The sequence below is a fragment of the Cannabis sativa genome, chromosome 7, assembly GCF_029168945.1.
Source record: "Cannabis sativa cultivar Pink pepper isolate KNU-18-1 chromosome 7, ASM2916894v1, whole genome shotgun sequence".
NCBI lineage: Eukaryota > Viridiplantae > Streptophyta > Magnoliopsida > Rosales > Cannabaceae > Cannabis > Cannabis sativa.
In genome coordinates this window covers 7,416,650-7,444,430 of record NC_083607.1, presented here as the reverse complement: position 1 = coordinate 7,444,430, position 27,781 = coordinate 7,416,650, and the positions used below count along the sequence as shown (strand labels likewise).

Below are 27,781 nucleotides of genomic sequence, written 5' to 3'. Positions count from 1 at the left end.
TAAATTTTGATTTGATGGTCTCTACTCGACATATATTATATTTAATACTAAAAAAAGTAAATTTATATTAATTTTTAATAGAGGTAAGTTGAAAAAAAACTTCTTTTATTAATCTATAAACTAAATTTACTTCTAATTTTTTTTAATTGAAACATACCTCTTTTTATATATGTATTGTACCCAAAATGCTCTAACATAAGAGAGTAGTATTTTGAAGTGAAATGAGTAAAATTAGTACAATATTTAAAAGAAAAATAAAAGTAATAAATTTTAAAAAAGAGAGTAAAAATAAAAAAGTACAATATAAAAAAAGTAGAGTCTAATTTCCTCTTTTCAATAACATGCCAATTTCCTTAAAAAAAAAAAAATTAACATGCCATTTTTTTTAAGGAAAAAAAATACTATGTTATAAGTTATTTTAAGAAAATTACCCCGTGAAGTTTTTCTCTCTTTTTTTTTTTTGTTTGAAATGGCCCCGTGAAGTTACATTTTCATTACTCATCGTCACCGCTACCACTAGCTTATTACATTTTCACCCTCTTCTTCTCTCACAACAAAAAAAAAAAATTCACCTATATATATTTGATATTTTTTTTTTCAACATTAAAAAAAAAAAAAACCTCCATATCGAATCGTGAGTTTGTTTCCCTCATCTCAGTTCCTCTCTCTCTTGACATGGATTAATCAATACACAACCTTTACTTCTCTCACTCGTCTTTCTTTCTTTCTCTTTCTAGGGTTTCGCACACAGCTTCCCAGTTGCGAGGAACGAAGGAAGGTACTTACAGTATCGCCTGTAGCTGTAGGGTTTCGTGTTCGTTTCTCCCGTCTCAAATCACCTCCGAAGCAGACATCGAAGAAGAACGAGAGCCTTTCTTTGATTGTTCTCAATTTTTTTAAAGATCGTACGTTACGTCTTGCTTGATTTGGGTTTTTGTTTACTCGGTTGGCTTGGCGCGCGGATCGTTGTTTTTGTTAATTCTGACACGTTTCCATGAGGTTTGAGTCTTTGGTGGCTGATTTATGTATTCTAATTTGAACCTGTGTGGAACATGGGATTAAGCACTTGGGTTTTCGAAATTTTTGTTCGTTTTAGGGTTTTTGGTTGTTAGTAGTACTTGAGTGAATTGGCTGATCTATTTAGCTTTGGTTTGAGGAATAAAAGAAGATTTCATTAATTGGTTTGTTAATTATCTCCACATTCGTACATTGGTTTAATTTTGGTGTTGTCCTTTGCCTGAGAAGTTGTTTAACAATGAAACTTAGTTATATATATATACGGAGTTAGGCTAATGGTTGGATTCGTATTAGGTATTCTTCTTTTCTGGCTCTGGAATTGTTAGAACGTATATGTATGTACAGATTGATAGTCAGGGTATATGTGACATGTGTGTGTTTTTCTCATGCTGGGCCTGCAATGTTAATGCAAGTTTTGATTTGAAATGAAACAGGTGATACATATTATGAATGATCGTTGCGATGGACTTAAATGCCTCACCAATACCTGAAGACGATGAAGACGTTTATGCTAGTCATGTAGAAGAATATAGTGCACCCGATGAACGTGTGGAGTCTGCTGTTGATATTGCACGTCGGGTAAATTGTTTTTTCCCTTTTTCTTCGTTTCTTTGTTTCTTCTCTGTTACTTTGCTCACTGAAGTGTGGTTTAAACGCAACCCTCGTTTCCTATATCAATTATATATACGTATATATATATTTTCATGTGTGTGATGGATGTTCTCTATGCTTCTTATGTCAGGAGCGTGAAGAAAGACGCATGCGATTAAAAAGAGAGCGTGTAGATGACAGGCCTATGCAAACATCTCAACCATCTTACCATGACCAGTCAGTCCAAGCAAAAACACAAAAAGTTTATGATAAGAGCAAGCTTCCCCCTGGTAAGTATTTTTGTGTGTATATATATAAATATATTACTTTGTTTGAACAGCACTCGACAATTTTCGTAATAAGTTTTTTGTCCATGAATAATGAATCATACATTTACCAGTCGAGGCTGTGAATAAATTGCTGCAAAAAAGAAGAAAGTGCTTAGCGCACATTAATTTTAAAAGCGCTTGGCAATTTATTGTTTCAAACAATTTATTGTGTATGGTTGTACTGGGAAATGTATGATTCATTATTCATGGGCAACTAGAGTAATAGCATTAGCAACGCTTTGTTGAGTACACATGTTAAGCAGTCTGCCGGAAATGGATTGGAAGTTTATTCTCATTTTACAACTATGCTGCTTTATTTTTATTAAAACTGCGTTTAATATGCATTTTTATCCAGTTATAAGTTCAGGATTTATTTTTGGAAAGTTAGGATATTCTGCATTATTTTCATTAACTCTTACTGGTTTTGGATTGATGCTTTAAACTTCCCCAATCTCTCCTTAGATCTAGGAAGGATAGTCTCTCAAATCATTTAGCCTTGTAAACCCAAGCTGCTACCCAGAACTTAGCCTTCTCCCACAGACCTTCTGGCTTCATTGTCTATGTATTTGTCTTTTTGTCTTACTCTTGAGGGTAGCTCAAATGGTCAAGCATGTAGTAGCGTATGTGGTTTGCTAACACAGGTCTGAGTTTTGACTCCCTCTTGGACACCTACATAGCAAATGCTATAGTCTTGTGTTCCCTAAATATTGCAGGGTTAGGTTGAGAGTCTAGTTTCAAAAGAGCATGTCTTTGCCTCCATTCTTAAGTAATACTTGTTTCTGTGCAGGTTGGATTGACTGCCCTCCCGCTGGTAAAGAAATATGTTGCATGATACCTTCTAAGGTTCCACTTGGTGAAGCATATCATGATTGTATTCAACCTGGAAAACGATACTCGTTCAAACAAGTGATTCATCAACAGAGGGTGTTAGGAAGAAAGGTTATTTTTCTGTCACAACATATTACCAGATTTGTTTTTGTAATTTTGTTTGATTAAAATTTTTCTGATATATATTCATTATTTCAGCTTGGTTTAGTGATTGATTTGACCAATACATCTCGCTACTATCAAACAACGGATCTGAAGAAAGAGGGTATTAAGCATGTTAAGGTCAGTAGTTTGACCCCCATATTATTTCATTTCTTTTTTAGTGTGTTTCCTGACAGACATTTTGAGCTAAACTTTTCCTGTGATCTAGATTCAATGCAGGGGGAGGGGCTCTGCACCTGACAATCAGTCTGTCAACCAGTTTGTCCATGAGGTTTGCTTTTTTATCGATACATCCATTCGTTATGCATAAATAGATGCTTTCACGCATATACAATATTGATATATTTTTTTTAATTATTTCAACTATTATCTTATTGGAACCATAATATTGATATGTTTTTTTTAATTTTCAACTATTATCTTATTGGAACCATAATCTTATTACTCTATTATCTTATTGGAACCATAATCTATTACTCTATTAGTAATTTATGTATAGATTGTTTTTTGTGGATTTCATATTTGCCACCTCTTTGTGTACATCAGCCCGGAAGTGTATGGCAACAAATTGACAATTTCTTTTAATGTTTGATTGGCATAATTAGTAGTTGAACTGTGTGCAACAGGTTCATGATAATATGTGCTTCTTTATGTTTTAGTCTTGTAGTATTTATAGATTGTTTCTTTACTATTTGAGTGTTTTATTGTTAATTGATCCACAGAGTAAGAATTAATCAATAATGTAACCTTGTGATAAGAAACTTCCATTTCTGTTTATTTTTTCTTTTCCAGGTTTCACAATTCATTTCCCGTCAAAAACACTCAAAGAAGTACATACTTGTTCATTGCACACATGGGCACAATCGGACAGGTTATATGATTGTCCATTTCCTTATGCGTTCCCAACCATACTCTGTCAGTGAGGTCAGTGATGTGCTTGGTTTTACATGTTTTAGTTTGGTTAATCCTCGATCAGCATCTTATGCCTTCCTTCTTTGCCTTCCATGCAGGCAATAGCAACTTTTGCTGAGGCACGCCCTCCAGGCATCTATAAACCTGACTATATTGATGCACTTTACACCTTTTATCATGAAAGGAGGCCCGAAAAACTCATGTGTCCTCCGACTCCAGAATGGAAGCATTCTTGTGATCTTGATCTTAATGGGGAAGCATTGGCCGATGATGATGATGATGATGGAGTCCCCACTGCTTCTGTTGAGGTATGCATGTTTTATTTAGTTAACTACGACTCTGTCTTGTTTTTATGCTATATGAATGTCATAGTAAATTAGAATCTACCGCACAATGTGTGGTCTTACTCTTTTAGATGATTGGACTAGGCGCAGTCCTTGTGTTTAGTATGATAGGAGTACGCTTTAAGATGAAAGAAAATTATGCAAGAAGATATGGTTGTTGCTTTTGTAAATTGTCAAATTATTACATCTATCATTAATTACCAATTACAGGGGATAGATGTCACAGACTCAATGACTCATTGGGTGCATGTCTAAGTAAATACATTTTTGCCTTGCAGTTCATATTAAATGAATGCAGATGGCTAGGTAATATGGTTAGTTGATTTTGTTTTTTGATAGTCCTGGTTTTCTATTCTATCCCAAGGGCAAATGTTTGTCATCTTGTTCATTATTGACCATCTACTTAATAATATATTTTATTATTTTATTGTATTATCCTCTTTTAGATTCTGATAAATGTTTTAAAATAATTATTTTGGTTTATTCTATGAAATTTAAGTAGTATTCGTATATTATGACACTAATTTGTATCAATTTTGATTTATATCTTCTGATATTTCATCAGCAAAAATATCATTTTGTCTTGCGCTTTTTTTTTTTTCCTTAACAGGAACTATTTAGGGTTGACTAATTATAAATAACGTGCAATTATATTGAGTATTGCTCTTCTAGGACTAACAGCAATCATGCAAATAATGTAAGAACCAAGAATGAATTTTGTCAAAAAAATAAAAAATAAAAAACAGAAGACAAGGAATGAATGACATAGATTATATTTTGTATTGTATTGGCTTTTCAACTATCTTATAATATACACCATGTTCCGATATGGCTATTGTATCTACTTTCTTTCAAATTGTTTGTGCAGTGCTTGTTTATATATATGCAAAAAAGTTGTAGTCATTATAGATCTTTATCCCTGCCTCTTGCAGGAGACTCAGGAGGTAGACACGGTGATGTCAAATGATGATGTTTTAGGGGATGAGATACCTTGGGACCAGCAAGAATCACTGCGGCATTTCTGTTACCAATCTCTTAAGTTGGGTGGTGGTGGGGTAGGAACTTCATCACAGTTCTATCTTTTTTGCTCTTCATGATCCTTTTATAATTGGTGAATTTAAGTTTTTTTTAATTAAAGTCTAGATATTATTTAGGCTGCTGTATCGTTGTACCCTTCAGCTATAACATCTATAATAAATTATATTCCATTTTCCTCCTTCCATATTTTCTATTGGACATGTGCTCTCTAAATTTAGCTAGATGTGTATTCTTTTATTGAACTGATTTAACCCTATTTTTTTTTAACTCATGTAATGTATGTGGACTTTGTTTTCACTCTTGTGCTATTCTTTGCTATTTGTTGAACTGTTGGATTTTCATTTTCTGCACGATCCTAGTAGTTGGCATTCAGTTTGGTTGTGTAAGAATGAAAAAAAGGTTTTAAATATAGTTTTTCGGAGGTTCTTGATCGTGCAATTTACATTGACTTTTTATTTTCAATTTCAGATAAGAGGGAACTCTCAGTTTCCAGGGTCACATCCAGTGTCTCTTAACAGGTAATACCCTTGTTAAACCTTTCTTTGAAATTGTTTTCTTGGGGTTTATTATTACTGCTTTTCTCCATTGTACCAACACGGAAGTTAATCCAAATTTACTCTTTATACCTTTTACATAGGGAGTATGCTCAAGTATGGGACAATTATATTGCACCCTGAAATTACAAAGTCACCCTATTTTATTATTTTTATTCTGTATAAAATATATATTTATAATTTATAGTCTCTTTTAGCTATTTTTTTCCCTTTCTTCTCACACTATAAAATGGATATATATTAAATAATTAGACAAAAAAATAAAACAAGAAAATATATGAAATCTTATTAGGGTATACGTATAAATAAATATACATAATTTAAAAAAATATACGAAAACAACATAAAAAGAATTATTGAATATTACACAACGTAATGTAAAAGAAATTTTTAAAAAAGAACTAAGGGTAAATTTTAAAAATTATAAGTTGATTTTTATATATACTTATATTGGACTGCCTATATAAATAATTGGGGGTGTTATTAATAAGACACAGTTGGCCCTTAGTTCCAGCTGGGGTTTGAACTCCATATCCTTTACTCACATAAGTGAGATTGCCTCAAGGGGAGTTGCTTATGCATGTCAAAGTTATGATGAAGTTGATTACTATTCTCTACTTCCTTTTATCCTTTATCTATGGAATATGGTCTGTATAATTGAGAAGGGGAGAGAAAGAATACAAGACTATAGCAGAAATAGAGAGAATAAGGAAGTTTTGCAGTCTGCTTGTTTTCTTTCTTTTCGTAGGAGTTATAAGGTAATGGTATTGTAATCCATTTGCGACCAGGAGAAGTAATTTGCAATATCCTTATGATTAATTAGAATTCAGTCAGTTTGGTGGAGTAGATTATGCTGGCTATCTAGTACTTCATTTCTTGTAATTTTGAATTTTTTAGTTATTGCGCCATTCTATTTTGGTAGCATTTATTTGAGACTTGGATATTTAGTTTTTCCTTTTTAATGACTGTAGGGATAACTTACAACTGCTGAGGCAACGATATTACTATGCAACCTGGAAAGCTGATGGGACACGATATATGATGTTAATAAACGTTGATGGATGCTACTTGATTGATAGAAGTTTCAACTTTAGAAGGGTTCAGATGAGATTTCCTTGCAAATCTACAAACGAAGTATGCTTTCTAATTTTTGAGATAACGTTATTCTTAGACCTTATTTTGGTGACTCAGAGATTTGTGGTAACGTTCTCTTTTTCTTTTGCAAAGGCATTAGGTGAAAGGATGCCAACCCACCACTTCACATTACTTGATGGGGAGATGATTATTGATACTCTGCCAGATTCAAATAAGCAGGAGAGAAGATATCTTATTTATGATATGATAGCGATTAATCAAGTGTCTGTGATAGAGGTTAGATTTGCATTTTCTTTCTTTTACCAATACAATTATATTATTCCTTTGTGATACCGTCTTTTTTCTTTCATTATTTCCCTTTAAACAAGTAAATGAAAATATTATTCATAGAATAATCATTATTGTATCAAGATTTACAAGGAGTGTCTTTTCTGGTTTATGTAATTATTGTTTTTAAGAACATGAAAAAGGCTTTGTTGGTCTTTTATATTTTTTCTTTATAATTTCACCTCTAATACATTATGAAATGATGCAGCGACCTTTCTATGAAAGATGGAAAATGCTTGAAAAAGAAATCATTGATCCTCGTAATCATGAACGCCAAAGTATATATCAGAGTAGGAATCCTTCATATAGATATGACCTGGAACCATTCAGGGTAAGATTGATAATCCATTTTTTGTAATTTATTTCCTTTTTTTGTCTTCTAGTTTTACTATATGCTGAAATTAATTGCGAATGTTTGCAGGTTAGAAGAAAGGATTTTTGGTTGCTGTCCACTGTTACAAAGCTTTTACAGGATTTCATTCCTAGGCTATCTCATGATGCCGATGGTCTTATATTTCAGGTAGTTTAGGATCTGAAAAAGCAAACAAATTTAACAGTTATGCAGTCTTAAATTCCTACATGCCAGCTCTAACATACGATGCCATTTTTTTCAGAGATTTGATGTTTCTTTTGTTCGATCAATGGTTTTCTTTGACCAAGAGTTGTATGCATTAAAAGAAATCCTTACAAGTTAAGGGCTTGATTGGTTTGGAATTTGAAAACAATTTTATGTTTTTAAAAACTTAAAATGTGGGGGTCCACATAAAAATACTTGATTGGTTTGGTGTTTTCAAAAACTAAATTTGAATATGATTTTGAGTTTTAAGTCAAAAAATGAAAACATCAATTTTATGTTTTCTATGTTTTCAAATCATTGAATTTAAAAACTCTTCAAATACTCTCTTACTTTTATATTTTGGGATTCCCAACCAATCACAAATCTAATTTTTTAAAACTCAAAAACACAAAATTACACTACAACCAATCACATTTTAAAAAATAATTTTTCACTTACAAAATTCAAATTTTTGTTTCCAAAACACTCTTTTAGAAAACACAATTTTCAAATCTCAAACCAATCAAACCCTATTTTTTTATTCTGAGATTTTAATTGCTTGTTAGTGTGTGATTCGGTGATTGTTGAGCTCCTGTTTCGTCTTTATGTCTGATATATTATCTATGGGGTTCCATTATACCCTGCATCAGCATGGTTTATTTATGTAAAGGTTTAATATTGTTGTTGGGAATGACAACTGTTACTTCTTATCTTTCAGGGTTGGGATGATCCATATATTCCCCGTACTCATGAAGGTCTGTTGAAGTGGAAATATCCTGAAATGAACTCAGTTGACTTTCTTTTTGAGGTTTGGTTGTCAGCTCCACTGTGTTTTGTTTGATTTTATCTATTACTATGGGTGTCTTCTCTCTTTTTTCTTCTTGCTATGATATCGTTTTTAGTCTCTGTTGTGGTGTTAACCATTTTAACATGGATAGGTTGATGGTGAAGGCCGACAGTTACTTTTTCTTTACGAGCGTGGGAAGAAGAAACTGATGGATGGAAACAAAGTTGCATATAAAGGTATCATTTCCTATGTTTATCTCTTTGCTTTCATACTTGACAATTATTCTTTAACTTGATGTACAAATTATGTTTTTCCTTAAGACTGGTACACAACAGTGCTGTAGACTTGTCTCACATACTGTTTCCAAGTTCTGTTTATCTCATATAAATGAAGCATCTCGTGAAGAATTCTTAAACTGGTTTTTTAAGTCGATTTTCAATTATCAAAATGTTAGAATTGTATTGGAGAAAGGAAAAATTTGCAAACATAGAAGATGATAGGACACCGTCTTAGATTACAGCTAAAGGTGCCAAAGAAAAGCACTAAAATACATAATACATCCTTAGTTATTCTACTGCTGTGAATGTAAGCACCATTCTAGAGTTTCTACCTTCTTCCTGACTTCGGTCCTATCCTTCCGAGAAATGCTATAGAGCACCCTTGGGCGCCCGAAACTCTACCACTATTGTTTTAAATAAACATCGGGTCCTACATATCTATATTTAAACTAATTGAATTTGAATTATGTGTAACTTGTTACTTAATTGCACCAATGACTATATGCCATGTCCTCTAGGGTGTTGGGCACCAGCAGCCTTGACAGCAATGCGCTTTTCTTCCACCTGATAGTAAGATATCTTAATACTAATGTGGTACCCACTGAACTCCATATTCAACCAGGGACATAGACCATATCTTGGTAGAGAATGGGCAACATAGAAATCGATGATCCTAGTCGTGTTTATTTTGCCCAAAGAGAGAATGATAAAAACTTTTATCTTTGAAGGAACTACTAACTATTTTTGTCCTTGTTTTAGAGGGAGGGAGCAATTATTATTAGGTGAATTTTCATTTTCAATTTCTTGGGTAGGATTCTGATATTAAATTCTGGATACCATTGGCTATTTGGATAGAGTAACTAACTGTGTCTAGTCTAGCTACAATCACTTCAAAATATCTTGGATTTATGATAGTTTGCATGCATTCTAGTATGTCAGCTTTTGACATTCTCCATGAACTTTTATGGCACATGCACCGTAGTGGTACATTGATTGACTTGCTGCGGTGTTTGATCTCTTGTTTTCTGGTTACTTGCATTGTGTTTTGTCATGAAAATCCATGTTTCTGATTGTCAAACTTCTCCACCCAAAAAAATCAGAGGGTGCAGACCCGGCTTCTTACTCTGGAAAGATTATAGAGTGTTCTTGGGATTCTGAAGCACAAGTGTGGAACTGTATGCGAGTTAGGGTCGACAAAAATACGCCAAATGATTTCAACACTTACAAAAAGGTTATTCTCACCTCTCTTACTCTCTCTTTTGTTTTTGTCTATCTTGCTAAAATCCGCATTACTTAAATCTACTCATCTTGCCTGTTTTAATGGGGGCAATGCTGCTGTGCAGGTTATGCGGAGTATAAGGGACAACATAACAACTGAAGTATTGTTGAGCGAGATAAATGAGATCATTCGCCTGCCTATGTATGCAGATAGGATTCGAAATGATAGTAAAGCTCACCAGCACTCAAATTCAGCAAGGAGGAGGTAAAGAGAGAGAGAGTGAGAGCGAGACGAACCAAATTCCTTTCAGATAAGAAAGTGTTGTATTTTGGTGTTGAGTTGGGTTTTGTCTCCGGCATTGTCAATAGATGACTCTCAAGAGTTAATTTATCGTGTAATTAGCTACACCTAGCTATTATTTTGTAGGGGAGTGTGTTGGCTGGTGAATTGTACGATCCAGCTGGTACCTTTGGTTAGTCCTCACAATCAAGAGCTTTCTCTTTTATTTGTATGACTCTTCTGTTCTCTGGTAGCTAATCTTAGAAATCAAGCTGTTTAGAATTAGGCCCTCGATTGTATATTAATTATTATTATATATTAGCTGTTATTTGTAAGTTGGTTTAAAGTAGGGCATTTTTTTTTCTTATTATCATTGCACATCAAGTTTTCCCTAGTTTGTCTTCTAAATTTAATGTGAATATATGACTTGAAAATACTGTGAACAACTTACTATGCTCTCTTGATCATTTTTTTTTAATTTTTTATTTTATCAAGTTTTCTTTATCTTTTTTTGGTTCAACATCCATAATTAAATATGGGTTCCTTGGCAAAATGGGAGCTTGCGAAAAATATTCTCTAAACCTATCAAAACTCTTGCAAGGAAATTATGTGGAAGTATCACGGCATTTTAAGGTTCATGTTTATCATCGAACTATCACCATTTTTTTTCTTTTCTCATGTATATATTAAGATGTTTGTTTTGTTTTGCTCTTTAATTCCAAAAATCAGCTATAATTTTTAGTTGTAAAATTGTTTCGCCATATCTTCACTGGATTTCAAAATATACTAATGGTAAATTGCGGTATAACTACTTAATAGATTTTATACACTTAAATATTTTATTTTTATTTTTAGAGTAAAAAATACTCAATGTTATAATTCTTTTACATCCGTTACTATCACTTTAATTAACTCATAAATAGGGACATGTAGAGGGTCCAGATACATTATATTTATTTATTTTATTTTAATTTAATATTCTTAATATCTAAAACTAAATGCTACTTGTTTTAAAAAATAAAAAGAGATGCAAAATTAAATTAGTATAATTGAGTGAACTAGTGCAGTATATGTAAAAATTATTATGAAAATTAATTGTTTTTTATAAGGGTGAGAGAGAGATAACGTTATCATTGCCGCCAAACCCAAACCAACTCATCCCGATGATCATGGAGCCTCAGAGATAACGTTATCTCTGCCGCCAAACCCAAACCAACCCATCCCGATGATCTTTCAAAATAATGGTACTTCGAACTTAGCTAAAAAAAACGGATTATTTCACAAAAATACAAAAACAACAAAAAAAATTACAAAAATACAGTTTCACGGAATTTTAAATATTTTTACGATTTTTTTTAATTTTATTTACAAAAATTACGGTCTTTTTATGTTGTACTCTTGTTAATTTGTTGTTAATTTTTTGTTATTTATTTTTATTTTTTGTTGTTGTTTTATTATTTAGATGTTATTTTTATTTTATTTTTATATAGTTGTTTTTTATTATTTTCATATTATTTTTATAAAAGAACTGTAAAAATATTAAAAAGAAATCGTTAAACGTAAAAAAGTAATTTCCTTTATAAAAAAAAATAGTGCCTTACTAATTATTAAAAAAAAAAAAAAATTGGTAACCATTTATTGGGCCAAACATCATAAGCCCATAAACGAATTGGACCTTAATCCACGCAGACTTTTAACAGACGGGATTGCAGACTCTCCACCATTCGCGCGTGGAATCTACTCTCTTTTCTCTTCTGGTTTGATGAGACTAATGTACCTGTAAATTGATCTTTCGATAAATGAAGAACGAACTCGCATAAACTCAGTGAGCTCGATCCGTTGACTGGTCTGGAAGGGGCCACCATTGTCAAATAGCTTTCTCATCGGCTCGACTTTTGTTCTTGTTTAAGATATCTTCTATTCTTCTCCTTAGCCATTTTGATCTCAGCCCAATTCAATTAGAGCATTTACTGGTGTAATAAACAGACTCATCTAGGGCTTGCGTTGCGACATACTGAATTTCAATAAAGTTGGAGTTAAATCCGTGAGAAACGAAGAAGAAGATCATATGAAATCGGCGGGGTTGAGGGTTTTCTTGATTTGTTTGATTTTTTCTGTTGGTTTGAATCTCTCTTATGGCGAGGAGCCTAAGAAGACGAATAAGTTTAGAGAGCGAGAGGCTAGTGACGATTCCCTTGGTTATCCAAACATGTAAGGGGCTTTATGTAATTGCATTTTTGGGTGTAATTCTGGTCACAAAGTGTTTTGATTCATATGATTTGTTTTCATGGGTTTTCTTTTGTATTTGTGATCAGTGACGAAGATGCTTTGGTGAATTCGAAATGTTCCAAGCATTTGGAGCTAAGATGGCAAACTGAAGTTAGTTCTAGTATTTATGCTACACCCTTAATAGCTGATATTAACAGGTATAAAAGAAAAATTTATGTCAATCTCCCATTTGAGTTTATTTGTTGTTATTCAATACAGGAATGATTTGTTGAAATTCGTCTGTTAATTACTTCATGTCTTGTCTTTGATGAGACTAGTGATTACTACCTAGTTGGCTCATTAATTTATATAGATTGAATTGAGTGGATTACTTTGTCTTTGCATTGTCTGATAATTTCTCTGGCTGTGATTTCGTGTTTTTGCTTTTTAGTGATGGGAAGCTTGAAATAGTGGTGCCTTCTTTTGTTCATTATCTGGAAGTTCTGGAAGGCTCAGATGGAGACAAAATGCCAGGTACATATAGTTGTTTTGCTAACGGCTGGAAGTTTATTTTTTCATTCACATTTTACTTGTCATCTCTATATATGCTGAAGTGGTTTGAGTGTTTTCCATTAATGTCACTACACTAGATAAATTGAAGCATTACCTTGAATTGTTGGGAAGTATGAAAGTACTTTATTAGCTGTTAATCTTTTTTTCGTTTTTTTTTTGTTTTGGTGGTTTGTACTGGTTTTGCTAGTATGTTATAGGAAAATACTTAACTACTTGCTAAATGATTTATAAGGTTGGCCTGCATTCCACCAGTCAACTGTGCATGCGAGTCCTCTCCTGTATGATATTGACAAGGATGGTTCAAGAGAAATATCTTTGGCAACCTACAATGGCGAGGTGCTTTTTTTCAGGTAATTCTTTGTTTCAGATGTTGGAACTTTAAATTATGATGTCATCATTCTTTGTGTGGTAGTTAAGTATCATAGCAAGCTCAATCCCTGAAGTTCATTCTGTAATTTCTTAAGGGTGTCAGGCTACATGATGGTAGATAAACTGGTAGTACCACGTAGGAAAGTAAAAAAGAACTGGTATGTGGGTCTTGATCCAGAGCCAGTGGATCGTTCTCATCCAGATGTTCACGATGACCAAATCGTTCTGGAGTCTGAGTTGGAAAAATCAGTGCATCGTAAGTTCTTCCCCCTTATGTATATACTTTCTATTGTTGACTTTGCTTCTTTCTCTTCTCATCATCAATTAGGAGACTTTTCAGTTTTCAAGATAAGTATAAGCCTGTCATGAAAATTTACTCTCCTATGTATTGAGGGAAAGAAAAGTATATCTCGCGATAGCAACTCATTTCACCTGAAATTTCTGGTTACATTTGTAGAAAAAAGTGGAAATAATACAAACCATTCAGATACGATTTCAACAGAGGATGAAAGAAAATTGAACGGAAGCCAAATAGGAATAGACATCAAGCTACCTGCTAGTGGAAATGATTCTTCTGTAAACATAAGTTCAGTTGGAACTGAAACTAATGGAAGCCAAATAGGAATAGACATCAAGCAACCTGCTAGTGTAAATGATTCTTCTGTAAAGATAAGTTCAGTAGGAACTGAAATTAATGGAACAAGCACTGGGAGACGGCTTTTAGACGATAACAATTCCAAAGGATCACAAGAGTCTGAATCCAAAAGCACTAGTAAAGAGGATACTCCTGTTGTAACTGTTGAAAATGAAGGAGGATTGGAAGCAGATGCTGATTCATCGTTCGAGCTGTTACGTGATAGCGATGAGCTGGCTGATGAGTACAATTATGACTATGATGATTATGTTGATGAGACAATGTGGGGAGATGAGGAGTGGAAGGAGGGGCAACATGAGAAACTGGAGGATTATGTGAATGTTGACTCACATATCCTGTGTACTCCTGTAAGATACAAATTTATGTATTGCTTATATATGTTTGCATGTGTTTAGCAAGTAGACTATTGATGGAGGCAAGTCAACAGAATTTCATTTTTCATATTTTATCAGGTCATAGCAGATATTGATAAAGATGGAATACCTGAAATGGTTGTTGCTGTTTCTCACTTCTTCGATCATGAGTAAGTTTCTTTCCATTATTGCATTCTTTCTTTTCATATATTATTTTAACTGAATTGACACGTTGATAATGAAAAGTTTCTCTTTCAGCTACCTGAAAATTACTGTTAAATAATTTTTTAGGTATGTAATCTGTCTAATGTGTTAATATTAATGGTTGATTTTGCTTTATTTGTCATGTTTGTTTGACATAGTCTCATTAATGCTACTCTATGATGGAAATTGAGTTAATCCTAGAGTCTCAGACGATGCATGGGCATTTATTGCAGGAATGGCATTTCACAGAGAAAAAAAAATATGTTCGGTCCTTTTTGCTTGTTGTTTTGACCTTATTTGTGGCCGGAGCCTTGTGGGATTATCTCACTAACTCATTTTTGTCATCTTGTTGATATGATAATAATTTGATGAAATCGTTTTCTTCTTTAGTGGTAATCAAGCCCATAAAACAAAACAAAGTACCATGGTTTTGACAAGATTGACTTAAAGCAATGAATTGACAGGTATTATGGAAACTCAGAGAACATGAAGGAGTTGGGCGACATTGATATTGGAAAATATGTAGCTAGTTCGATTGTTGTTTTCAATCTTGATACCAAAGAAGTAAAGTGGACAGCTGAACTAGATCTGAGTACAGATTCTGCAAACTACCGTGCCTACATATATTCTTCTCCTACCGTTGCTGATTTGGATGGTGATGGGTACTTGGATATCCTTGTTGGGACTTCCTATGGCTTGTTCTATGTCTTGGATCATCATGGTAAGTCGTCCTCTAGAATAAAGTATGTGGACGTATTATTATATTCCTTTTTTTGCATGGTTTTTGTTGTTATGAAATGCTATTTCTAGTGCATTAGCTGGCATAGATTCTACAGCACTATTAAAGGATATTAAGGAATAGTATATATTTTCAATATAAAAATAAAGAATTGTCAATTGGTTCCATGCACTTGCTTTATTCCTGTGCTTTTTTTGTATTTGATATAAACTTAGAGGATTTACCCATCCCTGCCACTAACCATGAACTATGCATGCAAGAAATTTAGTAGATGAATTGAGCTCCCTCTTCCCTTGCTTGTGTTTATGTTAGTAAATAACTTTAAGTTGATGATTCAAGTCTATATTTCTGTTGCTACAAACCACGATATTTTTTGGTTGATTAACGAATCTGTTATATGCTCTCTTTGTGGTCTGGTGCATTTTTCTGTGGAGAATATGGGTGATGGCTTGTTACACTGAGAGCATATACTGCCCTTTTTAGCTTTCCTGAAAATATGTGCCTTATTACTTCACCCTATAGGAAACATATATATTGTTTTGTATGTGGTTGGAGAAACTGAGAATTTGGGAGTTTTAGTTTATTTAACAGGATTAATTTTTCGTAGTTTTATTTTTTCCTGAGGAGCACTAATTTTGTTTCATGACATTTCAGGGAATGTCAGGAGAAAGTTTCCTCTTGAAATGGCTGAAATTCATGGAGGTGTTGTTGCAGCTGATATCAATGACGATGGAAAGATTGAACTAGTGACTACTGATACACATGGGAATGTTGCTGCGTGGACTGTACACGGGGAAGAGATTTGGGAAACACATGTTAAGAGTTTGGTTCCGCAGGTAAAATTTGAATCTCGATACCTTATTTTTTAACATACAGAATTGCAAATTCTTTGTTGCAACTTGCAATTTTATCATCGTTTTCGTACAAAATGATTGTCTCGTAAATCTAAATTCTTATTCTCTCCTAATACAGTTGCAACATAAGTGCTCCTTTATTCATATCAACTTAATAATCTGAATTGGAATTTAAATGTGGGTCTTTTTTCTGTATCTGGTGATGATTATTAAATGGTGTATTTTTATTTATTTATTTTTTATCTTTTTCTTTTTTAACAATATGTCAAATGTCTATTTGATTTACTTGAAGACCTTGCAACTTCGCCGTTACAAGTCTTGAATCACATGTAGCTGCTTTAAGTTTCTGAAGAGCATATTGATTAAAACTAAAATTGTGTATTAAGAAACCCCAGAGGTTCTTCAATCTCACATGGTATTTCCTTTATGGTTTCTAGATGTGGAGCATGTGGGAACATCAATATTGAAACTTTTATCTCTAAATTTAGTAAGCTCTTTTTGGTATATTCTACAATGTGTGAATCTTAACAAAAGTTATATTACTCAGGCTCCTACTATTGGTGATGTTGATGGAGATGGCCATACTGATGTCGTGGTTCCTACAATATCCGGGAATATATATGTTCTTAGCGGAAGGGATGGATCCATTGTTCGCCCTTACCCATACAGAACTCATGGAAGAGTGATGAGCCAAGTTCTTCTTGTTGATTTGAGCAAACGTGGAGAGAAAGCCAAGGGACTTTCTATGGTTACTACATCATTTGATGGTTATTTGTATCTAATCGACGGAGCAACATCATGTGCAGATGTGGTTGATATTGGTGAAACATCGTAAGATATTATTACAGCCATTGTTTCTAGATTAGTATTAAATTCTTTCAAATTTTTAAAGTTAAGTCTTATTCAAATATTTTTACAAACAGATATAGCATGGTCTTGGCGGACAATGTTGATGGTGGAGATGATCTAGATTTAATTGTGACAACCATGAACGGCAATGTCTTTTGCTTCTCAACTCCAGTTCCTCATCACCCACTTAAGGTAAATAGGTTTGAAGTTGATTCGTAGTCCGTAGATACCTGCTTCTGTATACTTCTTGTTTATGTCCTAACTCTGACATTTCATATCTTTATCAGGAATGGAGGTCATCTAATCAAGGTAGAAATAATGTTGCCTATAGGAACAACCGTGAAGGTATCTTTATTTCACCGTCGTCTAGAGCTTTCCGCGATGAGGAAGGCAGGAACTTCTGGGTGGAGGTTGAGATAGTGGACAAATATAGATATCCATCTGGGACACAAGGACCGTACAATGTCACAGTAAGTTGCTTCTTCCTTTTGCCAAATTATATGAACCTTATATTGCAAAGTAACTAAACTACCATTTATTTTTTCTGTCATTGAATCAATTTTCATGTTAGACTACCTTGTTAGTACCTGGTAATTACCAAGGAGAGAGAAGTATAAGGCAAAGTCAGATTATTAATAGTCCTGGAAAACATCGTATAAAACTTCCGACAGTAGCAGTAAGAACAACAGGAACTGTTTTGGTGGAGATGGTTGACAGGAATGGACTCTACTTCACAGACGAGTTCTCCCTCACATTCCATATGTACTACTATAGACTGTTGAAGTGGCTCCTTGTCCTTCCGATGCTTGGGATGTTCGCTGTGCTTGTCATCCTTCGACCACAAGAGGCAATGCCTTTGCCATCGTTTTCGCGAAACACTGACTTGTAATTGTAACATTCAAACCCTGATAGAAAGCTTCATCTCAACCAATGCCGAGACTCGGTGATAAAGTATTTAGCGCTCATGAGAGCATCGATGGCTCGGCCACACTTCAGTAGATAATTTCCTAGGCTTAAATTGTGAATGGCCCGAGCCGAAGCTGCAATTTGGATGATAGGTAATCGGGAGTTGTAACATAGATAATTTTGAGTTATGAAGGATTTTTTGGATTTTGAGTCCCCATATGTTTTGTCAGTTCTCATTTAGGGATTTTCAATATAAATCATAATCATTTGGAGGGAACGGATATTTATACTGTGAAATGTTGTGTTAGTCTATCTTAATGCGCATGCAAAGCACACGTGCACTTTGTTTAAACTAATATATTTATAGGGGTATGATTTTGTCCCGTTATTCTACTTTCACGGATGTACGGCAGCCGTCAGATGAGGAAGTTATTTGATTTGACGGCTGAGATTGATTTAGGGGTAATTAGGGTTAAAAAATAGAAACGTACACTGACACTCATTTAATGTACCGTGAGATACATCTAATGTACCACAGAATACATTCCGTAAAAATATATCACGGAACAAAATTATATTCGGAACAAAATCATATTTCTATATTTATATTGTGAAATATGAGAATTTATCACCATAATGTAACATAATTTGTATAATTTAATATCGGGTAATGCATCCTATCAACACTTCCAATTAAGCAGTTTTAGATTTTTAGTTCAAAAAACAAAATGGGTAGTTTATCCTTTTTATTTTCTTGGGACTTGTTAAGTATGACTTCGATACAACATTGAGCCCATCATAACAATTATGTGATTTGATATGTCATTTCGAAGCACAAATTATGTGATTGAATCACATTTTTCGAAAAAAGAAAGCAACTTGTCATGTTTACATCTCTTGAATACAACGGTATTTTAGCCCATTGACCAATGCAGCAATAAATAGAAAAGCCACAACTATAGCCATAATAATACCCTCAGAATCAGATGATGAAAAACATTATTAACAGATTGTAAGAAAATTTATACAATAATAACGATGAGTGTTGATAAGAACGTTTTCCACTTGTACCATTTTCCAATTATAGCAGTTTTTCAATTCAAGGAGTATGCATGAGCCATGAAGAGTGCATTTCCAGCAGAGCCTGCAACCAATTAAGCTTTACCAAACCTCTTTTAATAGTTTCAAATTCAATACATCTTCTGTTCCCACTAACTTTTAATAACTACATTTTAAATATTATATCAACCATTTCAAGGCAAGGTATAAATAATGCTAAAATTTTAAGCACTGGCAAAAGTATGGTAAAGAGAGTTACTTATTCTGAGGAAACAAATCATTCAGTATAAACATCAAAAACAATATGAGGATATGTATATAGAATCTACAACAGTTACAGTAATGGTTGGTTCCTAATCCCAATCAAGTTATTGTAATAGAGAGAATGTTGTTTCAATTCAAGAAAACATGTTTCTGAACTTGGGATCATAAGAAAGATCAGACAAGACAGACTTGAACTATATTAAAGAAAAAAACTTATTATAAGGATAAACAAAAATAGAGGGAAGAGAAGAAGATGATGATGAAGAAACTAGAAAACCTGTAAGACTGGCCTCTTTCCAAGCCTCTTGATCTCTTTGTCCATTTTCCCAGTAAGCATTAAACCAAACATCTTGTAATCACAGAGAAGAGACCAAATTGGATGCCCAAAAGTGGCTGGAATATTTCCTTCAATGAAGAAATGGCTGTACCAGGCACATCCATAGCCAGATAATGGCACAAAGAGCAAAAACCACCAACTAAAAAACAAAGAACATAACAAGAAGAAGATACTAGAAGCTGTACCAATGAAATGCCAACGCCTTGTTAAAGGTTTCGAGTGTTGATTCACATAAAAAGCCCAAAACTCATCCATGTTCCTGAAATTCATATCTGATAAAAAAGAAAGAAAGGGAGAAACTTTTATATACTGAAAACTTTAATTCTTTCGCTACCTTGTTCAGAACCCAAATCCAACAAATCTTCAACAAATACCAATCAAGTTCGCCACTTTATTCAAAACCCAATTCAGAAACGTAACATTATTGGGTTATGAAGTTGACCCAAATCAGAAATCTTATCCCTTATCTTGATGGAAGAGCTTCTGTTCTGTCGATAGATAACCCCAAAATTGAATCTGGGTATTTGTCAATGATTAATGAAATGATGATTAGGAGGTAAATCAAATTCTGAGTTTCACCGAAATCATCGTTAGGAGAAGATTTCCAAAAACATAATCTTTTGGAGTTGACCAAAAGCCAAAGAGAATGAAGCAAGAGAATCTTCTCTTCTTTCTTCTTCTTCTTCAAAAACAAAGGTGTGAATAATTTTGGAATTTAGTGATATGTTGTTTAGTTTAGATTGCTGACATATTTTGTTTGTGGAAATTTTGGACTAAGAAAAAGGTGAAGTGTAATTCTCTTTAGAATTGCGTGCTTGGAAATGAATAGCCAAATTAGGTTTAGGGTCTAAGACCAGTCCACAATTTTATTTCAACTCATCATTGTCTTCACCAATTACCCAAATTAGAACCAACCAAGAAATTTTGCTTCTTGTGGAGATTTCATTATTGACACATTATAGTAAGTTTCTCTTAACTCTTATTATTATTGTTGTTTTGTGACAACATTCATGTAGTGAATATTAGTCATTTCTATTATTTTTTTCACTTTAATAAAAATGAAAATTCTTTTACATTTTTTTGTAATTATTGAAAGTGATACAAACAATATATAATATTTTACACCTAAAACTTAAGGTATGTTTTTCAAGATCTAAGGTGGCGTTTGGTTGGAGGTAATAAAATGGAATGGAATGGAAAGGAAACAATTTTCATTCCATTCCTTTGTTTGGTTGCATTTTAAAGTATTGGAATGGCATTCCAATGGAATGCTCTTTCCACCATTTTGGTGGAATGGCTATTCCATTTTAAAAAGGAAGGAATGACCATTCCAATGTAACAAGAAAAAAAATTTAATTATTTTTTTATCAATTTTTTTTATGCATTTCAAATTTTATTCCATTCCATTCCTATTCTTATTCCCATTCCCATTCCTATTCCTATATTTTCATTCCTCCCAACCAAACGTCTCCTAAGTTCTTATACTAAGAGATCTATTGATAGTGCTTGAGCACTTGTATATACCATAAGAGCATTGCTATTTGGCCAGTAAGTTAGAGGTGATAACCAATTACAATAAATGATACTTAGAAATATTTTTAGCATTTCTTTTGAATATTTTGTCCCGAAACAAAAGCTGCTTGAGTAGGACAGATCAATCGAAGAAGAATCGGTCTAATTCTATTAGCAATGATTTTGAAATTACCTTGTACTTGTAGACCACATTGCCAAAAGAAATAGGTCTGAACTGTCATGCTTTTTTCGAGTTAGGCACCTTAAGAATGAGGGTCACATTTGTAGCATTGAGACCCCTATGCATAGTCCTCGATTGAAAAAAAAAAATTCACCATTGCCTCACAGAAATCCGTACCCACTGAGTTCCAGTAATGTTTGAAGAAGAGAACCGACATACCATCCGGGCCTGGGGCCTTCAAAATTCTCATAGAGAAGAGTGTTTGTCTAATTTCTTCATGCCCCAGTATAATTTCTAACGCAGCCTGCTCTAGAAGAGAGAGCTGATCCGAAATTAAATGGTCTAGATTCTCTAAAGGACCTTGGAGTGGGTTGGTAAAATGTCCCTTAGAAAATTCGAGAATTCTCTAGCAGTGTCTCTATTATTAGAGATCCACACTCCATCCTTATTCAAGATGCTCTCCACTTCATTTTGTCTATTACGAATGGTGGCCGAAATGAAGAAAAACCTGGAGCACTTATCACCATCCTTAATCTAATAGACAAGATTTTTGTTGCCAATATAAGACTTTCCGTCGTAAAGCCTCATTTAGATTTTGTCTCACCTCCAACTCATGGGCCCACTTTCTAGACCCTGCACACATCTTTTGGATATTCTGGAGTTGGGCTTCCATCATGGAGATATTAGAATCCAACTTACCAAATTGCTCTCGGTTCCACCTACTTAGGGCCAAGAGGGTAGCACCCACTTTCTTAAAAACTCTAGCCGGGGCCCAGGTATGGGAACTGACGCCCAAGCATGACTCACAATTAGGGTACTTCGCAGGTCCCTAGTCCACCAAGCCTCAAAGCAAAAGGCCTTCATGCTCTAGATTCGGGATTAACAGTACTAACACAAAGGGGTCAGTGATCTGAATCACAAGTGTGGAGCGACCGAACCACTACTTTAGGAAAAATTCTTAACTAACTCTCGTCAACCAAAGCCTTGTCGAGTGCCAACTTAACATGAGCCGAACCATCTCTGTGGTTGTCCTAAGTCAGATTGTCACCTTTTATGGGCATATCTGTCAAAGCATGGCCATTAATGAATTCAGCAATGAAGGGAAGGAACTGGTCCTTCCCTTTGGATCCCACCCGCTCAGAGTTACTCAAGACAAAATTCATATCTCCCAAGATCAACCAGGGCCCGCCAAATTTGAAACCAAGGTTCCATCATGTTCAACCAAAATTTCTTTTTCTCGTGAAAGTACAGAGGCCCATAAACACAAGACAACAACCAGAGATGATCCTCAAGTCAAGATACACAATACTCGAAATTTGATTTTTCGATACACATAAGCATTTGAAACTAAAATCCACCTTCCAAGCAAGAATTAAACCCCCTCGCATTACCCACAGTAGGAACAATAATATTATTATAAAAATGCAAATTCTTTAGAGTACGTACCAAATTAGTAGCTTTCACTTTTAATTCAATGATTAAAATAAAGTCAGGTGCTCACGACCGAATCGGGGCTTTCAATTCTAGACCTCTACAGTTCCAAGCAACGCCAATCATGGCTCCTGTGGAGGGGATGGACCATCTACCTCCACAGGGGTAACGACTGTTGGAATTATTTTTACCAGGATCTTAGATCTACTCACAAGTATGTTTATTAACATCCTAAATAAGAACTTTCTAAAACGATAAATTAAACACATATAAAGTTTAAGAAACCTTACATTGGTTGCAGCGGAATAATATGACTCCTTCAGTTCAGATATCTAGCCCTTGATTCCTTTCTGTAGCAGAGCATTATCAATATCTGAACCTGGATCTCTTTCTCTGAATCTTTGATGCTGAAACTCCTTTTGCTGAATGTCTTTCTTCACGATCTTCCTCACTATGATTGAGGTATCCCTTGATGTGTGTGGGCACTACTCATACACTAAGGATTTCGAAATTATCAAGGAAGAAGAGAGAGAGTGGTCAGCTAAAGATAGGGAGAGAGAAGGCTCAGTTTTTCTGAATAGAAAAAGTCAGAAGAAAAGTCTCTTTTTTCTGAAGCCTTCACTATCTATTTATAGCATTCCACTAGGGTTAGATTTGAATTATATGTCATTAAAATAATGAAAAAATCAATTTAAAACACAACAATAGGTGGCCGGCCATACACTAATGGATTGGGCCTTGGGCTTTGCAATTTTGCAATTTTACCACCTTTTGTATCTGATTTTCTCAAAAATGCCAATTTCCTAATTCAATCATTTAAATGCCAATTCTAACTATTTAATAACTATAAATAATTATTAAATAATATTGTCATTTATCATATTTATTAATTGAACCATACAAAGTATCATAATTAACAAATATGCCCCTATAAACTCTTTCTTTACAATTTCGCCCTTACTTAGTGAAAAAATTCACAAAAAGACATAGTCTAATTTGAGAATTATAATTGATTAATCAAAACCAATTACATGAGTCTTACAAGAAATATTATCTCAACTAGTGGGGGGACCATGGGTCTATATAACCGAGCTTCCAATAAGTAGATCAAGAATTTAGCACTAAAATTCATTAACTTATTAATTCTTCGTTGAATCCACGCATAGAACTTAGAATTGCACTCTCAGTATATAGAATGCTCTATATGTTCCACCATATAGACACATCATTAGTTATCCATTGTTATAATCCTAATGTGATCAATGATCCTCTATATGAATGATCTACACAGTAAAGGGATTAAATTACCGTAACACCCTACTATGTATTTTATCCTTAAAACACTTGACCCCGTATAAATGATATTTCAGCTTATGTGAAATGAGTACTCCACCATTTATGTTCGTTTGGTCAAGCTCGAAGGAGATCATCCTTTGCTTACTATTCGCCAGATAGAAGCTATAGATTCCATGTTTATGCTAGCGCTCCCACTCAATTGCACTACCGTGTTCCCAAAATGTACGTATCACCCTGACCAAAAAGTAGGCTTAACTAACAAATCAAAGAACACGAATAGCCTTTCAAGATTGAGCCTAATCATAACAGGATTAAGAACATTTGATCTAGGATCAACTAGGCGATATTGACTTGAATAGATATTACGGTAAGTTTAATAAATCTAAGTCAAAGTTCAATATCGGTCCCTTCCGATGCATACTCCATGCATCCAACCTGAGCTCTACTTTAACCAATGTTCTGGAAAGAACATAGTATTTCTCCAAATACAAGTAAACTCTGTTGTAGATTATCATATCAGTAAAACCCTATGTCTGATAAATCTAGGAAAACTTTATTCACATAGTCATGTTTACTTTCCAATGTGTTGACGGCACAATAAACAGGATCAAGTATGTGAAAAGGGTTTCAGATGAATTTATACATTATGTACATATAATCATGAAATAAATCATGTGAACCATGCAACATTAAATGTTATTTCTGATCTATATTAGTAAGTAAATCTGATTATATTGAAATGAGTTTTATTTAGGGCATAAAACCCAACAACGACAGCATGTGGCACACCGACAACAAATTCCTCATCCTCAATTAGTACAAAATCGTTGGCTGGTATCGCAATGTCCATCAAACGAGCCTTGACCTTCCACGTTGTAAGTCTAATTGACTGTTCTGATGAAATCGGTTTGCCAACCTGGTGGATAATGCCAGTAGTGACCTTAGCACACACATTTTTCTTCATTTCAACGCATCGGTTCATCTAAAGTTCCATCAGAAATACAATTAACCTTAGCATCTTCAACCAAAGACACTGGGCTCGGTCCACAAGAAAAATCTTTGACTACACTTTTTACTCTTTTAATGGACAAGCACAACTTTATCCCAAGAGAACAAGTTTCAAAATCCAAACTTCGTTTCTTGACAGGAGTTGTTCGTTCATTAATTTTCAATGAAGCTTGGGCACCAATGTCAACACAAAATTTTTTCCTCTTATTTTGGCTAGAAGACCCAAGGTTTTCAAATTCCTGGATATAACTTTTCTGTGCTTGAAATTTTTTTGATAATGATCTCTTCCCATCAAGGTGCTCTGAAACTTCTTGGCACCCAAGCAAGAGCTACTCGGATTCACAATTAAAAAATCCAACATCAAATTTCTTCTATTAATTATTTGACATTTATAATAAAAGGCTTTAATTTAATTAGAAATAATTATTCGTTTTATGATTTACATAAATTTTGTATTTACAATTTTGAGGGTGAGGTTTTAATTATTGTGGATGAATAAATATTTTTGTTTATTCACTATTGAGTTGAGTACTTGAGTGTTGTCCCTATCCTATTTAATTGTAGTGGGTAGTATGAGATGCCGAAGTCTTGGCGTCTACCCCATTGATGATGTCGTTTTGTATATTATCCATATCCACATGAGAAGAGTTTAGAAGATAATAATGTCGTTTTCTATATCCACAACAAAATAGTTTGGATGATAATGATGTCGTTTTATGGAGGTGTGTTGTCCCAAGCCGACAGTAGTAATAAATAATTCAATTGGGTTTAGTTGTGAAAAAACTTGTGATACACAAGGTAATGGTATCCATGTACGGATTGCTTTGAATGATTCAATAAGGTTGTACACAAATTTTTCTTTACCATCACAAAGAAAAATAATACAAAATATTCTTTACCAACAAAAATTCAACCAATTTTTTTAGCAATATTTGCAATCAAAGTACTAAGTCATGGCTAATCGGCTCAAAAGGTTGCTATCGAAGGTCATCTAAGAGTTTCAGAGTGCGTTTATTCCTGGTAGGCTCATTACTGATAATGTTCTTGTTTCATTTGAGATTTTATATTATCATAAACCAGGGCTGACCCAAGCATTTTGGGGACCTCGTGCAAAATTTTAAAATTGGGCTTTTTTTAAAATTAAAAAAAAAATTGTGTACATTAAAACTACAATTTTATTACTAGTTTTTTTTTTTTTTTTAGATTTATTCATAAATTTTCAATTATAAATTTTTTATTTATGTGTATATAATAAGAAAAAAAAAGGAAAAAAATAGGCTTTTTCTTTAAAAAAAATTGGGCCTTAAAAAAATGGGGGCCTTGTGCAATGACCCAAGCTGCCCAATGCTTGGGTCGGCCCTGTCTTAGACGTAAACAGCAGGGGAAGAATGGTTGTATGGCTCTAAAACTTGATATGAGTAAGGCCTACGATAGGATGGAATGGTCTTTCTTACAAGCCATTTTATTACGGATGGGCTTTGCGGAAGCTTGGGTTGACATGATCATGGTGTTGGAATTTATTTTACCAGGATCTTAGATCTACTCACAAGTATGTTGTTTAAACACCCTAAATATGAACTTTCTAAAACGATAAATTAAACACATATAAAGTTAAGAAAACCTTACATTGATGCAGCGGAATTAATGTCTCCTTCCGCTCAAATCTCTAACCCTTGTATCCTTTCTGTAGCAGAGTATAATCAAGATCTGAGCCCGAATGTCCTTCTTCTTCAAGTTTGATCCTTCACAGTCTTCCAATCTATGATTGAGTTACTGCTTGCTGTGTGTGGGCACTCACTCTTTCACTAGGGTTCGAAATTTATGAAGAAGAAAAGAGAAGAGGGATTTCGGCCAGGTATAGAAACTAGGGAAGTCTCAGTTTTTTTCTGAAGAGAGAAATTTCTGTGAGAAAGGCTTATTGAAAACTTGTGATTTCACTGAGCCATCACTTTCTATTTATAGGCAACTACTAGGTTTAGGTTAGGAATTATTTGGCATTAAAATAATGAAAAAAACAATTTGAAACTCCACAAATAGTGGCCGACCATGGTGTGTTAGTGGGCCCCACTTGATTTTGCAGTTTTATCAAATTTTATTTTTATTTTCTCAAAAACGCCAATTTTCCAATTCATTCAAAAAAATGCCAAAACTAATTATTTAATAACTAAAATAGATTATTAAATAATATTGTCATTTAATTTAATTATTAACTAGACATATAAAGTCCATTAATAAATAAATAAACCTAGAATCTCTTTTCTTTACAATTTCACCCCTGCTTAGTGAAAATTCATAAAATTAGACATAGTCTAACTTTAGAATTATAATTGATCAATCACGAATCAATTAGTGAGTCTTACAAGCAGAATGTTCTCAACTAGAATGGGGACCATGGATCTATATGCTGAGCTTCCAATAAGTGAACCAAATTTACCAAGTAAATTCCTACTTATTAATTCTTCGTTGAATCCACTCTTAGAACTTAGAATTGCACTCTCAGACTTATATAGAGCATATTATATGTTCCACGATATCAATATGCTATCTCATTTAACCATTGTTATAATCTTATTGTGATTTAAAGATCCTCTATATAGATGATCTACATCGAGATGGGATTTCTTTACCGTTCTCACCCCTCAATGTATTTTGCCCCTTAAAACTCTT

At 33.9% G+C, this 27,781-nt stretch overlaps 3 protein-coding genes across 5 annotated transcripts; 2 read left to right on the top strand and 1 right to left on the bottom strand.

Moving 5' to 3' along the window:
• The first annotated feature begins 490 nt into the window (after positions 1 to 490).
• On the top strand, positions 491 to 10,762 carry LOC115696936 (uncharacterized). Of its 3 annotated transcripts, none has more exons than XM_030623830.2 (19): positions 491 to 634; positions 738 to 999; positions 1,452 to 1,596; positions 1,760 to 1,898; positions 2,725 to 2,876; positions 2,964 to 3,047; positions 3,136 to 3,198; positions 3,720 to 3,851; positions 3,938 to 4,147; positions 5,116 to 5,238; positions 5,690 to 5,739; positions 6,747 to 6,909; positions 7,003 to 7,146; positions 7,406 to 7,528; positions 7,619 to 7,717; positions 8,472 to 8,561; positions 8,692 to 8,776; positions 9,919 to 10,049; positions 10,162 to 10,762. In XM_030623830.2, the coding sequence occupies exons 3-19, from the start codon at positions 1,468 to 1,470 to the stop codon at positions 10,303 to 10,305; spliced, it is 2,061 nt and encodes a 686-aa protein (XP_030479690.1). In that variant the 5' UTR covers positions 491 to 634; positions 738 to 999; positions 1,452 to 1,467; the 3' UTR covers positions 10,306 to 10,762. The 3 variants fall into 3 exon arrangements, with proteins under 3 accessions (XP_030479690.1, XP_060957784.1, XP_030479691.1); XM_061101801.1 differs by having other exon boundaries at positions 502 to 634; positions 738 to 905; XM_030623831.2 differs by having other exon boundaries at positions 627 to 905.
• A 1,221-nt stretch (positions 10,763 to 11,983) lies between these two features.
• LOC115696954 (protein DEFECTIVE IN EXINE FORMATION 1) lies at positions 11,984 to 20,528 on the top strand. Its single transcript, XM_030623852.2, has 13 exons — positions 11,984 to 12,527; positions 12,632 to 12,742; positions 12,976 to 13,058; positions 13,330 to 13,447; positions 13,562 to 13,722; positions 13,924 to 14,468; positions 14,574 to 14,644; positions 15,143 to 15,399; positions 16,072 to 16,253; positions 16,819 to 17,102; positions 17,195 to 17,312; positions 17,408 to 17,590; positions 17,692 to 20,528. Exons 1-13 carry the CDS (start codon positions 12,385 to 12,387, stop codon positions 18,007 to 18,009), a joined length of 2,574 nt encoding a protein of 857 aa, XP_030479712.1. The 5' UTR covers positions 11,984 to 12,384; the 3' UTR covers positions 18,010 to 20,528.
• Positions 19,327 to 19,956, bottom strand: LOC115698275 (uncharacterized). Its single transcript, XM_030625486.2, has one exon. It carries the CDS (start codon positions 19,954 to 19,956, stop codon positions 19,618 to 19,620), a length of 339 nt encoding a protein of 112 aa, XP_030481346.1. The 3' UTR covers positions 19,327 to 19,617.
• Positions 20,529 to 27,781: the final 7,253 nt, after the last annotated feature.

Bases quoted from the DNA above. Each gene is read 5' to 3' on its own strand.
- LOC115698275 (XM_030625486.2), bottom strand. From the start codon at position 19,956: ATGAATTTCAGGAACATGGATGAGTTTTGGGCTTTTTATGTGAATCAA.
- LOC115696936 (XM_030623830.2), top strand. From the start codon at position 1,468: ATGATCGTTGCGATGGACTTAAATGCCTCACCAATACCTGAAGACGAT. The intron at 3,199-3,719 runs GTTTGCTTTTTT...TTTCTTTTCCAG, and splicing joins TCAACCAGTTTGTCCATGAG to GTTTCACAATTCATTTCCCG. The intron at 3,852-3,937 runs GTCAGTGATGTG...CCTTCCATGCAG, and splicing joins AACCATACTCTGTCAGTGAG to GCAATAGCAACTTTTGCTGA.
- LOC115696954 (XM_030623852.2), top strand. From the start codon at position 12,385: ATGAAATCGGCGGGGTTGAGGGTTTTCTTGATTTGTTTGATTTTTTCT. The intron at 15,400-16,071 runs GTAAGTCGTCCT...ATGACATTTCAG, and splicing joins CTATGTCTTGGATCATCATG to GGAATGTCAGGAGAAAGTTT. The intron at 17,103-17,194 runs GTAAGATATTAT...TTTTACAAACAG, and splicing joins GTTGATATTGGTGAAACATC to ATATAGCATGGTCTTGGCGG.